The sequence below is a fragment of the Amblyomma americanum genome, chromosome 5 (assembly GCF_052857255.1).
Source record: "Amblyomma americanum isolate KBUSLIRL-KWMA chromosome 5, ASM5285725v1, whole genome shotgun sequence".
Taxonomy (NCBI): Eukaryota; Metazoa; Arthropoda; class Arachnida; order Ixodida; family Ixodidae; genus Amblyomma; species Amblyomma americanum.
The window spans coordinates 23,725,970-23,744,848 of NC_135501.1; the positions used below are offsets into that span (position 1 = coordinate 23,725,970).

At 45.0% G+C, this 18,879-nt stretch overlaps 1 protein-coding gene across 3 annotated transcripts in view; it reads right to left on the reverse strand.

Moving 5' to 3' along the window:
• The window catches only part of LOC144132329 (nuclear exosome regulator NRDE2), a 383,545-nt gene that overhangs the window by 345,820 nt on the left and 18,846 nt on the right, over positions 1-18,879 (reverse strand). For all 3 annotated transcript variants that reach the window (XM_077664653.1, XM_077664654.1, XM_077664652.1), the window contains exons 2-4: positions 17,382-17,442; positions 11,707-11,883; positions 5,050-5,205 (exon numbers count right to left, since the gene is read on the reverse strand). In XM_077664653.1, coding sequence (XP_077520779.1) covers positions 5,050-5,205; positions 11,707-11,883; positions 17,382-17,442 — 394 coding nt within the window. The remainder of the gene's footprint in view (positions 1-5,049; positions 5,206-11,706; positions 11,884-17,381; positions 17,443-18,879) is intronic.

Genomic DNA, 18,879 nt, shown 5'->3' on the forward strand with positions numbered 1-18,879 from the left:
AGGGAATCACCTCAAAGTTCCTTGTCCTCTCTGTTGGGTGCTCAGTATTGGCAGCAGGCTTCTTCATTTTCTTGCCCAAGGCTTCAGCGACCGCCAACAGCAAAGAGGAAGGAAACCCAGAGGCCTCTAGTCGAACCACCTGCTCGGCAAGACTCTGCTGCATGGCATGCGGGCAACTTTTTCTCAGTGCATTTGAGAAACACAGGTTGGCAATGCCACGTTTTACCAGCTTCGAGTGAGCGGAAGCATAAGGCAAAAGCGCCTTTTTAGACCGAAGGGCATACTTCAAGCAAACGTGTTCGTCAGCTAAAAACTTGAGTTCTAAATCTAGAAACCTAATGGTGTTGTCAGAGGGTAAATCTTTGGTGATGACCATGTTCTTTGAACAGGCACTAAAAACATTTAAAATCCGGTCCGCCAGAGAGGTTAGCTGGTCAGTTGATGATTAGTTTAAAATGATTAAAAAGTCATCCACATATCGAAAAATTTTTACAGCACGCTTGTCTTGAAGTGCTTTCTGCAGCGACGAATCGAACTTGGCCAAAAAAAGTTACACAGTACAGGCGCTACACTCGATCCCATGCAGATGCCTTGCCTCTGTACAATGTAGTTGTCACCGTGCTGTATGATAGTGGACCTTAGGTACAAACTCAGCAGTTCCAGGAAAGAGTCGAGTGCTTCCGCATTTGTTCTGGAATGCAACAATCCCGTTGGTCTCAATCACATCGTGCACTGCTTGTAGAAGCTCGTGCTGCGGTATTGAATAAAACAAGTCCTCTATGTCAATCGAGAAAGCAGCATTGGCACTGGGAAAACCGTCGCTGAGGCTTTCCACCAGGGATGTCGAGCTCCGAACTGCAAACGGATCAGGTGGAACAAGTCCTCCTAAGGCGCGTTGCAAAAACAATGACACCATCTTCTGCCAAGAGCCTTCTTCAGTCACGATGGCTCTAAAAGGATGTCTTGCGTGAAAAACACACGCAAGATTTTTGTTTACATTTGCGGATCTCATTTTCCAATCTAGACAAATTTAGCTGATTGAGCAGACAGAGGGCTAGAGCCTTCGCCTTACGAGGTTTTAAATCCGACAGCTTAAAATTTTTCTCGATCGCTTCGTTTGCCTTTTTTTCACACAATGAAGAAGGAAGCACGACAAACCCTCGTTCCTTATCTTCCTGTAGAAGACTGAGGTTGTTCTGTTTGAAGTGGGCAATCAAGGGTCGCAGGTCTTCACTCCTCTTATTGCTTCCCCATGTCTTCTCCAGGCATCCAATGCCTTCCCACACACAGTGGGTTCTCTCTTCTGGTGGGGCCCTCCTGGCGACTCTGTGCACAGCTGCTAGAAGCTCGTGTTTCTGTGCTCGTGGTTCCAGGATGAACTTCGGGCCCATCTTCAAATGCCATCCAAGGCTGGCGGAAGGCAGGCTCCGTTTAGGTACGTGACCGGAGTGCCAGCTGCATCCTTCTTGGGTTTCTTCGGCAAACTTCTCTGGAGCTCATTCCAGTACACCTCGATGAGTATGGCAGAGAGGCGACGATGCTCTCTTAGCTTCACTGAAGCCACCCACGGATGCTCGTACTGCTGGCAGAGATGGCACAACCAGTCCTGCAGGTGCCTACTTTGTCGGTGAAGCTCGGACTGTATGACCTCCATTCTCCCAAGGTGGACTTTACGGAGTGTAGTTTGTTGTTCAATTCATTATCCCATTCCTCATGCCATTTACTCTTCGATTTACTATGTATCAGTATCAACTTCATGCAGCCTTTATGAAGTGTTAACAATTTTCATTTCACCCCTCCGAGCTAGTGCCACACAGCAGTCAGCTCTCTCATTACCGTCTATGCCGACTTGGCTCGGGACCCAGCAGAGCCTTGCCATGTGTCTTTGTATTGTGACTTTTTCTACGTTGTCTACGATGCTGCCTACTAAGGGTTTAGTTGCATTTCTTCAGTGTAGCACTAAGAGAAGGCTTAGGAAATCAGTGTTGATTATGCTTTTTTCGATGTTCTCCTACAGTTTTACTGAACGCCAAACTAACTGGATAACAGTCAGCAGTAAAGATTGATACATAACTTGGCAGTCTTGTTTTTTCCCCATTTCCCTTGTACTACTGCATTTCCGACATGAGCTGCTGTTTTCGAGCCATCTGTAAAACTCCTTGTACAGTAAAAACCCGCGTATAATATGAGGTTTTTTCCGGATTTTAGCATGTCAAATTTCCACCTCGCATTATATGCGGATCCAAACAATTTTCAGCCGCAATCCGCAGTTCCGGTTTCTTTATTGTCGAGCATCGTTACCATCACGCTTCGAGCGAAAGGAGGTGCTATCTAGCAGTGGCGTAGGTCGGTAGTTTCGATTTCGACACCAGGTCACTACGTTGACCTGACCTCACGACGCCCCGGACGATCGCGCCTCTCAGGGTATTGCGACCGTGAAAGCAGTCCTTGGCTGCTTTTAAAAGGAAAGTAATGGTGGCTGCCCAAAGCATCGGTACCGCAACAAGTGCTGCTACATGCTCTGGATGAGGTAGGGAGAGCCAGCAGTTACTGCCACCGGACACGGGCCTCTCTAGCCACGCTGTGCAGTTGGATGGATGTAGGAAGCTTGGGCTCGCGTTCCCAAGGAGCTCAGCGGTTGTAATTTAAAAAAATGTGGGACATCAAACGTGCTCCATAGTACCGAAGACATGTTTTTTCACAAAGATATCTCTGACAAGGGCTTTTCGTAAGACGATGCATCCGACGACGACGACATCACTAAAGCACCGACTACGTACTTTCGAAGCGTGCATGCCTGCGTGCCCGCACGCACGCCAGAACCGATCTGCGCATGCTCGTGGCGTGGGACACAGCTAAGCGCAAGAGCGGTGCCTGATGTGTATCTTCCAGATATCTGGCACCCCTGCTACACGTGTCGTATCCGGTGCGCCGGCGTACACAAATAATCGGAGTACGTTAGGCTTTTGCGATTCCGGAATGTTTTCAAGCTGTCTGCCTCACTCGCATTACATGCGGATGAAAACTTTTTTTTCCATTTTTGCTATCCCCAAATTACACTTCATATTGTATGTGGGTGCGTATTATACGCGAGTTTTTACAGTAACTTGTTTTTTTTTTTTCAGCCACTGCGAGTGTTGGTGGTTTTTGGCGGATGTCTCAACAGAACGACACTCCACCGGTATGTTCGTACTGCGCATCGCAAAACGTAAAACATCTTCAAAGAATCGGAGCAACTGCGGCCATCATCTAAAGGATTAATTTCGAGGCGCATGTGACCACTACTCAATGCACAGTGACGCGGGCACATAGTCTACGCCAAAATGCCTCCAGGCAACGTCGTATGGGTTCCGACACAATTAAAGCAAGGGCGCTTTTAAAATGTGTTCGAAAAAAAAAATATTAGTTTTGATAGGAAATGAAGCCGGTGATTCCGGGATTTTCGGAGTGCCAAGAAAATCGCCACGACACCAGTTTCGAAACGGCGAGAGACCAAAAGTGACAAATTTTTAAAAATAAACGATGTTCATGAACTATCCGGTCCAAACTGCCAATGTTCCAGCCCAATTTCACAACAACAAAGTTTCCGCTTCAACAAAATTTTTCGCAGATCCCGTGAATTTCGTTGAAGCGGGATTCGACTGTATAAGGCACACCGTATCGCACCCCCAATGTTTTTGTGAGAGTAGTTTCAGTATATTTGGGGATTGGGAAGCTTTCTTTTTGAGGGTGTTTATGTGAGGTAAGAATGTGAGCATTCTGTCAAATGTTATGCCTAGAAATTTATGTTCTTATTTTACTGGCAGTACAGTTTCATTCAAGTGCAGGGTGGAATCAATCTGCATGCCTCTTTTCAGTGAAAAAAGGATAGCAACTGTTTTTGTGGAGGGAACTTAAATCCGTTTTGGTCTGCCTAAATTGCTAGTTTGTTGAGCCTGAGTTGTACCTGTCTCTCACATGATAATAAGCTGGAAGATGTGCATGTAATTTGAAGGTCATCAACATATATACAATACATAATAGAATTTGGAATTATTTTCAATATGGAATTCATTTTTGCAATAAAGATCATGGTACTTAGAATGCACCCCTGCTGAACCCCATTTTCCTGAATGAATTTTCTCGAAAGGGTGGAACCTAGGTGCACATGAAACGAACGGTCAGAAATGAAGTCTTTCAAAGAGTTAAGCATCCTGCCACAGATGCGTAGCGGTTGGGCTTTCCTTGGAGAGAGGGCCTTTATCACGTTTTTCACCCGCATGGCAACTATGCATCAAGCAATTCAGGTTTGAGCAGGGCTATTTTGACGACCACTTGCTGCACCGGTCATTCCTGGACATGATGTCCCTCCAGGAGCCCATTTGAATCAACCAATGTGACACCCATAATGTCTGAATTAGTGAGTGCCCAACGCCATAGACTTATATGGGCGTTATCCACGACCACGCAAGCAGTTTGAATTATCTAGATTTTCAAACAGGGGCTGAATTAACAAGCTTCTACTGTGCATTTTACATAATAAAGGTCCCAGAGTGCTGCCCTGCTGAACACTGCACTTGACTAATTCAGAATTTAAATTATTAACTTGGACCTGTTTCTGGCAGTTACGCACGCAGCTACCCTTCACAGGGACCCTATCTCCCTGAACATAACCTCCCACTTATCTCAGCACGCCAGCTCATTTCTTCCGTGCACTATCATTGAATGCAAGATGTTGTGGCCAGAAATCACAACAGAAATCGACAGTGAAAATTTTCAGGAGCTCGTTTGCTGCGAGAAAAACATGTATAATATGATCAGTTCTTGCCCTTTGTTATACTTTGTGCGCTTAGTCTTGCTCATTTCGTTTGTCTTAATATCATTTTTCCTTTCTTGGCTTGTATTACTTATTAATGTTCAATGTGCTCTACGTGTTATAACGAGGACACATCAGCACCCCAACGCTCCATGTAATACTCTGCCTGCGAGGACCTTTAAAAATGACATGAATACACAATCAATTCTTGCTGGCCCAAAACACACAAAGGCCCTTTCAAGAATGCAGCTCACCGTGATTCCTCCGGCACGGTGTCACAGCGCCACCCCCGGTGGTAGACGGCTAGCGCCGTAAAGGGCAACTGCTCAAAAGCAAGCAAACTGCGGTCGGGCTTCGGGTCCACACAGAAGCGCTCCTCGCCAGCAAACCCCAGCAGGAAGCGGAAGCGCCTGTGCACCACAAGGAGGGCAACGAGTGGTCAGCACTGACTCTGCTAATAAAGAATCACAAGCTTTCACCAGCAATCCACAAGCCTAGTTTGGTTGGGAAACAATGAAATTCAGTCACTGACCAAATCAAGGAAGACGCAATTGATGCTGCAGAGCCCGTACGGGTTCCTTGTTCATGATGAAAGAGACAAGTGATAGTACCATAGAGGACTAATCGGATAATGACGGATGCTTTGTTTGTAAAATATTTGTAAAATAGAAAAGGAAATTCAACATGCATTTTTTCTGCGCTGCTACAGTGTCTTTACCTCTCTTCAAATGTGCATTAATACAAGTGCACTGCTTAATGTTATATCAAAGCACCCGACATGCTTTGTGTTTGCATACTTTTGAAATGAAATGAAGTTCAGTACTACACGTTGTTGGGCTAGTTGGTGTATTGTATTGAGAAATTAAACAAGCCAAAGAAACGCACACAGGAAAACTGAGAAAAAGATAGAAAAGAGGCAGGACTACCAACGGCTTATTCGAAAGTTCGGGGCTAAAATATATACAGAGCACTTAGTAACATGACCCTCTCACAATCGCTATCACATGAACCTCTGTCGCAGAAACAAGAATTTACAATGACCGCAACAGCTTCCATTCTACAACTGATCTCAGTTACCATTGTCTATTTCTGGTACAAAAACATCTTTGCAAAGCAGCGTCAGAACAAGAGGAAAATTCGGAATGGTTTCAGCGCATAAGTATCAAACAACAATAATAGTTTAAAAAAAACATATGCAGAACAGAATTTTTCATTCTTAGAACCCACACATTCACTATCAAGGCCTGGTGATTATGAAACAGATTCTATGAAGGCAGCTTCCTTACTTCGAAAGGCAACAGAACAATCACTATAGCATGTGTCTCCCTTCTTTGCAATCAGAAAGGCCTCTAGAACTTCACACGCTGTCTTCGATCGTGACTCCTGCCAAGAACCTTGATACTGTCAAGCACCGGCTTACATTTGCACTCTTTGCAGTGAAGGGGCAAATTGGGCCCCTTTCCCTTTTCTAGCAATTTAGAGTGCTCCCATGCTCTACCACTAATGCAACGACCCGGCCTACAGAGACCCCGCCACAAGTCAGTGGTATTCATATACCACACCAACTGCACATTGCACAAAGGGATTGCCATGCCTCTTTTCGCACTAAAGCTTCTTTCTTTGCCCGATATGTGCGCACAAGCCCATCATAACTGACAGCAACCTTTTTTAGGCTGTGGGCCACACAGTGCGTATCAGGGACCGCTTGTGGTCTCCCTTGTCGCGGCTTGGCTCTGGTGCTTTTTCCTTTTCTGTAACAGGATCTCTGCTACTGCAGACACAACAGAACATGGGAAGCACGCCTTTTTAAGTCTGTTGACCTGATTATTAAAGCTATCAGTGATCACGATTGTGTTGTTGCCATGTGTAGTGCCGCTTCAGTTAAATCAGTCCATATATATCCTAGAAAGGTTTTTTTTTACGACCGAGGGGATTGCACGTCTTTATCACGAGAAGTTTCTAATTTCTTCAATATTTTTCATGAGGTCAGCCAGTCAGTGGACATAGATGAAGCTGGGATTCTTTTTAGAGATAAAGGAAAGGCTTTAATTGAAAAATACATACCTTCCAAAGTTTTGACAACTAGGCGCCGGGATGATAGACCTTGGGTGCATAAGAAAATTTGGTCGCTACCTAACAAGAAACGCCGCCTGTATGCTTCGTATTTAAAGACTCGCAATCAGTCTGTTTTACAGAAAATGCGTCACGTGAACTACAAAATTAAGCAAGAAATAGAAGTAAATAAACAAACTTATATTAAATTGCTTGATGCAAGGTTGAGGGTTAATCCTAAAGAATTTTGGAAATTTGTTAAATAGCAAAGAGGCCACCACTGTCCCTAGTTTATCAGTTGGCGAGAAAACAGTGCTTGATGATTATGAGAAGGCTTGCTGTCTGAAATCCTATTTTAAAGGTGATTTTTCTGAGACATACACAGGCCTGAAATATAAGAAATAGTCTACGAGAATATGCCTATGGTTACTGTCACATGTAACAGTGTTATCAGCTTATTTCCAATGTGAAGAGCGAATCGGCTGGTGGTCCTGATGGCATTCCGTCACAAGTATTAAAATCCTGCTCACAAGAAATTGCACTTTTAGTAGCCTTGTTTAATAAATCATTAAATACCATTTAATTACCTGCAGAGTGGAAGGTAGCCCATGTTGTTCTTATTCATAAAAACGGTCCCAAAACTTTACTAGAAAGCTACATGCCTATTTCTCTAACATGCATTTGTTGCAAAACAACTGAACACATTATATACAGTGCTGTGATGAAACACCTTCAAAGCAATAATTTCTTTTCAAATTTTCAACACGGATTCAGGTCTGGCTTGCCACGTACGACTCAACTAGTAGAGTTCTCCCACGATCTCTTTTACTCTTTTAACCCTGGATTTTAGGTAGACTGCATATTTTTGGATTTCCAAAAAACTTCTGACATTTCTCACGCATTGCTGTTACATAAATTATCTTGTATCAGTATACACCCTACAAAAGTGGATTGGATTAGAAATTACTTGTCTGAATGAACACAGCATGTTTTAATGAATGGAACTAAATCAACACGTCACCGTAACCTCTGGCGTGCCCCAAGGGTCTGTATTGGGACCTTTGTTATTTTTAGCCATTATAAATGACATTGTCCAAAATCTAGAATGCAAAGTGAGGTTATATGCTGATGATTGTGCCACATACAGGAATGTAAAAATGATTGCGATGTTAGCAGTTTGCAGAATGATCTGAACCAAATTCGTGCTTTGTGCACTAAGTGGGGTATGTCTTTGAACAGAGCTAAATGTCAACTTGTGTCATTTACCCGTAAACGCTTTCCTGTGAGATCAGCCTATAAATTAGACGGACTACTTCTTGAAAAAGTCAAGCATTACAAATATCTCGGGGTCTATTTTTCAGAAAATTTAACATGGAACCGACATATTGAATACTTAACTTTAAAATCATCTCGTATGCTAAACCTCGTTAGACGCAATTTTCATAAATCCCCCCCAAAAAGTAAAAGAACTGCTTTACATAAAAATGTTCATCCGGTACTCGAATACTAGGGGTGTGCGAATATTGAAAGTTTCGAATACGAATCGAATACGAATATGAAGAAAAAATGGCTTCGAATATCGAATCGAATATCTGGTCAGAACAAAAAGTAAATTCATAAAAGATAAACAAGCAAACATTGTTGCTCATATTCTTTTCAAAGTAGTGTATGGCCTTTGCAATTTAAATAAACAAAACTAGACTGCCTGAGCACCATATAAAAAAAAACATGATGTGCGCAGAAATGTATACTACTTAACTGAACAGCATAACAGTATCCAATTTGTAATGTGGTCAAGCAAAATGAGATCCATAACATGACAAGACTGGAAACAAAAATAACATGATGGCTAGTAAAACCTCAAAAATTCGCAGTTCAAACAACCAATAGAAATGCTTTAGTTATACGAAGGTCGATTTATAAAAGGCCCACGGCCCCGACAAGAAAAGCTACCGAAAATGCGGCAGTCATATGAGGCGGCTCTGTTCTGCAAACACCTGTAATCCCGTGACGAGCACAGAGTTTCAGCGTGCTGGAAGACATCGCGAACGTAAGCGAGATGGGAACGCACATATTGACACAGGAATGGCGAGGCTGCTTCTAAAAAGGTAATAAAATGGCCAGCAATGTCATTGAAAGTGGCACGGTGCTGAGATTAGGCTACTGGCGAATGCACGGGCCGACAGTTGTCATTGCCACGGGTGAGTGGCGAAGCTCAGAAACCAAAACTATGCGGCCAGGTTATTTTTTGACCTAGTGACCGGGGCCCTCCGAAAGTTGTCACGCCTTCCGTTACGCCCACTTAAGAGGCGCATGGGTTACAGTGCACCATGCAATAGGCGGGATTTTTACAGGATCGCTTGCCCTGTTGTGACATCTCGACTTGCCCCTTCGGGAGCCTCACGCGAAATTCCGCAAGTAGGCTTTCCCGCATAGCGTAGTTGACCAAAACAAGATGGTGGTGGTCACGCTCGGAGAGTTATTAAGGTGACAGAATGAATTCCATGGGTGTGGGCATTAACTATATAACATATTACAGAAGGATAAAAAAATAAACGCGCTTTCGCGTTGCAATTGTTAGAAGCGGGTCGTCCCCCATCTGGTTCGCAGCACGTGTGGTATGTGAGAAAGCCCACTTGCGGAATTGCTCGCGAGGTCAAGCATAGCGGCATCGGAATGCGATCGGTCTACGCGATAAACGATGGAGAGGAAAGTAAACAGGGCTTTTATATTGTTTTCCTGGTAATTTAAAGTTTATATTCAGATAATTTGCCCAGATATTGTGCTTTTGCAACAATCAAATTTGCGAAAGTCAGCGCGGTATACGATCGCTGCCGAGTATTCCGGAATTTTCGGATATTCGGAAATTCACGAATATCATTTCTCGAATACGAATATGAACCGAATATGAAACATATTCGATTCGTATTCGAAATATCGAATATTCGCACACCCCTATCGAATACGCTTGCGCGGTATGGGACCCTCAATGCTCTAATCTTATAGAAAAGCTTGAACGCGTCCAGAACCGTGCTGCAACATTTGATTCTGGTAATTACAACTTCCGTAGCAGTATTACATTAGTTAATTAAAACTTTGGTTGGAAAACACTAGCACATTGCCGATTAACTGCAAAATTCGAACTTTTTTTCAGAATTTACTCTGATCTCACAGGAATAAATAAGAACGTGTGTACATTTTCCCTTCCCGCTTCATCTCTAAATGATGTGATCATGAGCTGAAAGTTCGTGAAATGCACCGTCATACTAATGTCTACCGTAATTCATTTCTTCGGGATGCTTCCGCATGCTGGAATAGGCTTCCCAAGAGCATTGGTGAATGTAAAACGTGTAAAACGTGTAAAGCGTGCCTTTATTGTCACGCAGTCTGCCATAGATTAATATCATCCCCTTTTCTTCATATCTTTTGGCTGGCATTGGCTGGCACTATCATGAGATAGTGTACCCTTTCCATTTCTATGTTGTGATTTTTGCACCGCGGTGCCCTAAAGACCGTTTGCCGTCGAGATGACTCATCGATGTTACATGATTTGTTACTTTCTTGCTTTTACCACCTGTGCTTAGCTGCTTTAAGTTTTTGTCACATGTTCATTTTCCTCCAATTGTACCCCCCTGCAATAATGCCCTTGTGGTGCTGCAGGTATTTGTGTAAACAATAAATAAATAAAAACCACATGAACATAGGTCTTGGTCGGCACAAATTCCAAACAAAGAGAAGCAATGACCCTTTTTAACTGTCTTGGAATGCGTCGAAACATAAGGCAGCGATTCTTTCTTCGCTCTGGGGAAAAACATCTAACAGGCATGCCCTCCGGAATACTTGATGTTAATATCTAAAAATTGCAAACAGTTGTTCTCTGGCAGTTCATAAGTAAAAGCAAGGCCTTTCCCTAGCTGTCTAAACAGGCATAAGATCCCTTCTACAGTACTGGCATGCGTCAAGGAATGGTTAGTTAGTAAAATCACCCCAAAAAATCGTCAACATATCTAAAAATTTGCAGGACAGAGCCATTGTCAACAGAAGATGCTAAGGAACGGTCAATGGAGTGAAGGTAAAACAGTGAAGTGAAGGTAAGACTGCTGAATTCTCAAAGCCTCAAAGAGTTCTGCATGTGGCACGCAACAGAATAAATCTTCGACATCAATGGAAAAGAAGAACCCAACATCCATCTGCTCTTTTAAAAAGGCTGCCACAATTGCCGCAGTTTCGGTGGCGAAGAGATCATTCATAGTGAGCTTATTCAAGTGTTCAAAAAGAAAACGGCTAATTTGCTGTTGCCATGAGTCACACTCGCTGACAATAAATCTGAAAGGCATATCGGGTTTATGCATCTTGACATAAAAAAACACTTCTAGATAACCCTTCTTACACTTGGTAATACCGCTGGCTAACCTGGTGAGCTGCATACCATTACACAGGCCTATCGCTTTAGTCTTCACTCTGCAAGCTTGTCTGCTCACCTGAACAAAGTTCTTAGATAACACTAGAGAGGCCTTTTCGATGTAGGTTGTAGCTGTCATCACCATAGCTGGTAGTCCAGCCTCTTTCGTATCTTCTTCTAAATTTTATTGTGCACGTCTTTTTGGCTGGTTTCATTTCTGATTGAAATTAAGTTCTTTATTCTAACTGGATACATGCTCATACACACTCCGATTGGATAAGTGCTTTATTTCATTCAAGCATGAAAGGCAGTGTTCTCTGCTGCTGGCTTGTTTATCACGGTCTTTAAACGGAGTAACCCGCACCATCTGCCTAAAGGGAAGTGCGAACAGATAAGACACTTTGCAGTCACCAGCGACCCTTCCAGATGTCATGAGCTGAAAGATGAACACCACCACCTCTTGCCCACAAGTAGGGGCTGTGCTGCATCCTCAGCTTCCCTGCACTCAGCTCCTTTGGGCTTGGACCTTCTGTGCCTGGTCAGCCTCTCCTCAGCTGCCGGGCTGCTCTCGCTGGACTCTGATGACCTCGACTGGCTGCCTTCACTTTCTTCCTCGTCTTCTTGTTGAGGCTGCCTGCAATGCACAGGCACAATCAGCTACAGCTGGCCCACCAGTATGACCTGAGACTGTTCTGTGCAGGTAATGCTATGAAAACACATGGCTCTTTCGAAGCCGGGGTTGTCACATATGCACATAAAAATGCATTGCTGCTCTTTTGTCTCATCCTCCTTCTTAGGCATGGTTTTCTAAAATTGCGCAACGATTCCATGCCTTCTAGTCTTTTTTCTTTTCTTAGATATAATGACAATGAAATTTTTTCCTGCCCTCCCCTATGTAATAATGCCCAACTTGGGGCCTTCAGGGGATAATAAATGGTGGTGATGATGGATAACTGAAAGTAGCCAGGCAGCCAGCTGCTACAGGACCTCTAGTGAAAACGGCATGTGAAAACAGGACACAGCCTAGAGAACGAGAGACGCAGTGTCTCTCATACCATCTGTGTCTCTGTCCTGTTTTCCCACGCTGTTTTCACTAGGGTTCATGTAGCAGCTGGCTGCCTGGCTACTTTCAGTTATCCATCATCACCACCATTTATTACCCCAAGTTGGGCGTTACAGAAAGGGGGGACACAGTCACTGTTTCTGTCGTTCTCTAGTCCGTGCCCTGTTTTTCACGTGCGGTTTTCGCCAGATGAAGATGACGGAATGATGTGCCAGGAGAACTGGCAAACACACACAAGGCTGAGCTGAAATTAGGGGAGGGAAAGTGGACCGGGGAACCAAGCTCTAAGAGGAGGGCACCCAGGACGACAGACCCAATTGGGAACGGGCAGAGCATGGGGGCATGAATCACACAGCCCGCCCGGTTGGAGCAAACAGCACAGAAGAAGCACAGGGTCTCTCTCTCTCTCTCTCAGACCAAGAGCGCACAAGCAATGCAGTGTGCAGCAAGGGAAGCAGTGCACATGCCCAGAGCTGCCTGCCTCCAGCCAGGCTCACGCAGTCAGGCCACAACTTTTCAAGCAGTGTTTGGAAGCCCGTGGGCTGGGCCGAAAATTTCAATTCACTAAAACAAAGTATCAAAAATTACGCTTAAATAATAAAATACCAAAATGCAAGCACATATCTATTTGCTATATACTAAGCCCCATATGCTGAAATCACATGATCATGAGGCTGAACTGAATTTCATGCAGCAAACTGTTGTTCAGTTCAAGAGCAGATGAAACTGCCGGTGTAATGAGTGTGATGATAGCGCGTGAAAGGACGACAGAACATGCAGATTTAACTGCTGTGCCTCTCCCAACTGAAAAGCAGCATTGTGGTTGTGTCTCTTTCTCACCTCATGCCACCATTTCATAAATTTTTCCAATCCAGTATGCTCTACAAGCTCACATAAGTAGAGTACCTTATGCCTTAGTGGGACACTTCTGTGACCAAACATGTGTGAGCACAGTCCTGGTTTCACAAATTCGGGAGACTTGAATGTGAACAAATACTGTGTTTGGCATCAGGCTGCCAGAAGCATACTTTACAATTAAGGGGAGACATGGGTCTTCGATATTGCAAAAATGGCACATTCGGGATCAATACATTCTATGTCTAAAAAGTTTCAAGGTCTAAATTAGACCTCAGACTACTAGAATATCTATATATTTCACGCATACGAAGACCAGAAATGGCGTGATTTCAGAGCGAAATGCGGCCGGAATTCGCACCCATCGCTTCCCACAACTGCATCCCCGATGGCTGGCATGTTGCTTTTGTTTGAAAGCTGGGCCCCTTCCCCATTGCCAGGTATTACTCACTACTATGAAATATTTTTGAAACACCCGCATTCTGCTGTTTTCTGAGGCCTCTAAAATGACCTCCGAATGGCTCGCACGCACTTCAAATGCGATTTTCTCAGCTTTTTGTATTTTAACATGACTAGCCTTACGGAAGTTTTTATTATGTTTTTATGGTGCCATTTCAATTAATCTTCCACCATTGAATTCAAAAAGAACTAAGCTATGGAGCTATGCTGTTTTTGTTTGGGTGAGCCAAACAATTCAAATTCTGAGCAGTGAAAATTGATTTTTGGGGAAAGGAAATGGCGCAGTATCTGTCTCACAAATGGTCATCGTAAGGGAGGGGATAAAGGAGGGACTGAGAGAAGAAAGGAAGAAAGAGGTGCTGTAGTGGAGGGCTCTGGAAAAATTTCGACCACCTGGGGATCTTTAACATGCACTGACATCGCACAGCACACTGGCGCCTTTGCATTTCGCCTCCGTCGCAACGTGGCAGCTGTGGTCATGTTCGAACCCGGGTACCCCGGATCAGTAGCCGAGCGCCCGAACCGCTGAGCCACCGCGGCGGGTATTCAAATTTTGTGAACCATAATGTAAACTAACTATACTTGATAATTATGGTGCTTGGAGAAAATTTAACATTTTTATATACTGATGTACTTCAACAATATATTTAGCCTAGCTCTGGATGGCAGGTCTTTTGCTGCAGCCCCTTTTCATACAAAACCAAAAAATGTAGAAAGTGTATAAATGACTCATAAGAATTTAATTAGGCTCCAGTTACTTTCCTATAATATGACAAAAAACTGAGATATACTGAAACTAATTATATTTTTGAAAATGGGAAGAAGAAACACATGTACACACCTAATTTCATTACGATATCTTTAATAATATAAATGTTCATTTCAAGACCCGTGTTTCCCTTTAAAACATGTCTTACAACACACATACAGGAATTCAACCATGAATTCTGGGGTTTAACATCTCGTAGCGACATATGGACTATGGGAGACACTGTAGTGGACGGCTCCAGATTAATTTAAACCACCTGAAGTTCTTCAACGCGCACCAATATCGCACTGCCTTTTGTATTTCACTTCCATTGAAACACGCCCCTTCTGCCAGGCTCAAACCCACAACCTTGGCATCAGTAGCCATACACCAAAGCTACCAAACCTTAACGGCGGGTACAGCCTTTGTCAAAAGTAAAAAGGAGATGCTCTTGAAGCATCTGCGGCAGTCCTAACCTTTAGAGGCTCGAGGATGAGTATTCTTCTCTCCTTCAAAAGTACTGGAACCCTAACAAAGCACACAGTATAGCTCAGAAGCATACCCCTAGGGCTCCATACTTTTGACAAAGGCTTTAGAAAATTTGACAGCATAACACATCGGGTTTTCTGATGATCCTGCAGCACCACCCCTTTGGAACGTGCGATGAAGACACAGCACCTGGAGTGCAAGCAAATAAAAATGCATCTGGCTCCCAATCGAACCAGGTGCCAGATGTGTTCAGAGACATGGACACAGACCACTACACACCACCTGCAACCGAGTTCCTGCCTCTTTGCCATGGACACACCTCAAGATGACTGGTAGCTATCTAAGCTTCACAACCCTGGCTATTCAAACTGCACAGCCCCATCATTCACTTTGTGCAAGTTGAAGCTCAGCTCTATGTGAATGGCACCAGATCACAGATCTGGAGGTGCCTCCAGATCGGGAGCTGACCACCGATCTCTTCTACCACTTGGCCTGTCCCACCACTGAACAAGAAAACTTTCATGACACTTAAAATATGCGTTCAAAATTTTCAGCATGCTGCGTCACCATCTTGGTGACAGGACTGCAGACCGTTCTTGACACAGCCGCAACTGCAGCTGCCAGCTTCTGCACCACAGTGACTCCTGGTCAGCCTTGCTTCCAAGGTTTTTCATTACAGTAGCTCTACAGATTACCAGCGATGTTCAAAAGATCAGTGGTACATGTTTACATGGCTGTGGTGCTTCATAATGGTGCAAACAATCAAGAATCAAAGCATCCTAACGTGCTTATCTTTGTGCTCATCCCGGACCTCTCTTCTGTCCCTGACACAGTCCACCCTAACTTCGGACCCACACAGCATCCTCTTGGTAAGCAACCATGCCCTTCCTCTGCGACACCACTGCTTCCTCATTGGACGGCATGCTCGTTTGCTCTGAGGAGTCCGGCAGCTACATTGGCCCAAGTGATCCATTAGTGGCCACCTCACTGTGCCAAGCAGTCCTAAGACAGGAGCCAGATGGTTGTACTATATCTTGGTTACTGTGCACCGCAACACCATGACTTTACTGACAAGACAAGGAACATACAAGTACAAGTGAAGCGCGACTACACCACTATACCAGCCGTCACCAGGCCCTGTCAATAAGGCCATCAACTTCCTGGTGCCAACGCGACTCCATGAGTATCCTCAAGCCATTCTATAGCCCTGGAACCACCAAAGAAACCAGACGTTGTGGTGCCAATGCCAGCAACGCCAAGTTCCCAGACATCATAGCCTTCACCTAACATACGAACCGCCATGGCTACACCACATGGCACCCGGCTCCTTCACATTTTGCTCACAACTTCATCCTCCCAAATGCCCCAATCTCAACCTACCTGCCACGTGCCCATTGGCACCAATTTCTGACTTGTTCAACGACATTCACTACCCCAGTGGTGCTGAGTGTAATGGCGTCAGCTACATGCAGCTACAAGACGTCCCTACACCAGTTATCTCGGCCTTTGTCTGACGACCTTTGTCGCAGAAAAATGACGACACATGCCTCAAAAGCTTACTGCATGGTCACCTCACCTGCCTGCCCGTTACATTTAGCTGACAGACCTGCCATTTTAATGCAATAGTGTTAGGGACCCCGTGTCACAGAAAAGCCAGCATCGTCGTCGGCACCGTTAGCCTTGAGTGAAAAATCCCAGAAAAATCCCCTGAAGGGCAACCTAGGAGGCAGGTGGGCCACCTAGGTCATTGTGACCCAGTGACTTCATCACAATCTGCCGACCGGATTGTGAGCAAACTGCCCACTGCAGCAGGTAGCAGTTAAATTAATGATTGCAATAGGGCACTCGGGAAGAGCAACCTGGGTCTCTCAAGCCCTACTGGCGGAGGCACCTTTCATCGCAGAGCAATGGTGCATCGCTTAACCGCTGCATCACAGCGCCAGCAGTGGCATGCGGACACCCAATGATCTACGAATGTTAAGCAGAGAATGAACAATTTCGCACACCATCGCATCATGCCCTTTAGGCAGAGCTTAAGTGTCCCCCCACAGATTTTCCCTCCTTCTCAATATGCCACCCGACTACAACCTGAACACAGACCCATTTAGTGCACATCACTCTTATGCTCTGCTTTGCCCTATTTCAATTTCTCGACCCAATCTCCGGAAGGGAGCCCCGGTAACGCAACCACTTAAGAATGCTTAACGAAGATTAAGCACCTCGAGCACAAGGAGAGGAGAATGCATCTGGTGGATGGCTAGAACAGGATCTTTCTCAGTTCATTGGAGATCGATCCAGTCTTATTCATGGCTAGCCTTACTCGGAAACAAATGTGGCGGGTTCTCTTTTTGCATTGTTATAATGTGCCACAGCCTCAAGGCAGCCCCTTGTAACACAATGCACTAACAAACTGCTCGCACAATGAACTACTCCAGAGTTTCAACTCAGCCAGCATCCTGCACAAAAGCGCATCCAGAGTGCCTCCCTGCTACATCCCTTGCATAAGGTGACAACTCACCTGAGCAGGTCCTGGAGGGCTGGGTCATAGCTGGCATTGCACAGCCAGTCAGGAAGTGCATCTGATGGGGGAAAAAGAAAAAAAATGCACATTAGCCACACAGCCGCTTACAATGAACTATGCACTTTATAACATAAACATGGAACAAATGGCAATGACACACATAGTGTGTGATCATGTACAACCAACTAGGCTGTTTTCATGCTCTTAACCACACAGAGCCCCCCAGTTATGTACATTTGCAGAAATCCATTACGGTGCCTCCAGCAAAATGATCCACCCTTTTGCAATACCTCAAACTTGCAAAGGCCCATTTATTCTAAAAGACTCGTTTATTGCTAAGAAAATTAGATCAAGTTTTTCCTGCCCTTGATTCAAGCTCATGTCATCTACACTGAAAAGGACTTAGTGATCACTGCTTTGACGTGATTCGTAGTAAAGTCTAGGTACCGGGATCCCCATCTGAAAAAACTGGCTGATGATTATGGTACTCGATAATGCGAGATCTGAGCCCAGGTCTTTAGGTATTTGTGCTCGGACGACAGCGTGCAACACTTGCTCAATCTCTGAACAGGTGGCGGCACAAGTTGCACTCCTCGTGACGCGCTCATCGCATACATTACAGATGACGTCATCATCAAACGAATGATGGCGCGCTTCTCTGGTGCCTTATCTTAATGGGTCGCATCGCAGAGCCCGTCTTCAGGCTGCCACTGTGCCCTCCTCCTCGTGCTCTCCTCCCGTCAAATGGGTGGAAACATAATGCACTGGACATAAATTAGTCACAAGCAGGTCGAGAAACAGAGACACAGAAATAACTTTATTTTCCACTTGAGGGTTGGGAGCTAAGGCAGGTGGGACGAGTGTGGCCCCCAGGTCGGGGCGACGTCTCAATAGACACCACGAGACGAGTGCCAGTTGTGTCTTTTCTGGTCTTGCGAGAAGTTGGTTCCATCCCTCTGCGGAAGAAGCTAACAGTAATGTTTGTGGGGGCGGTTTACCCTTGCATCCCCAGAGGATGTGTGCCTGAGTGGTAAACATTCCGTGGCCACAATTAGGACAGACAGGGTTGTATTCCCCGCCATTCATGAGACAGAGTTTAGAATGACTCAGAACAGAATTGGTCTGAGGTTTGCAAAGCATGGTGGCTTGCACTCGGTCGAGCGGGGAGGCAGGTACACGCATCTTGTCTCTTTGTACAAGTTGGTGATTTCAGCATTGGATTAGGGAGCCTCGGCGACAGCAGCCGCTCGGTTGGTTAGGCCTCGGGCTAAACAGTCGACCCCATCGCTCCCAGTTTCCTGCATGGGCACGTACCCACACCAAGCTTACATTCTGGTTGAGAGTGCCGCAGTGGAGGATGCATGTAAGTGGGGAGACAAACTGAGTTTGTCGAGAAATTTCAATGGCGTGTTTACAGTCACCGAAAACCATGTATGCGCGGGGATCTGCGATGGCCAGCGCGATCGTGACCTCTTCGGCAGTGGTGGGGGAGTGT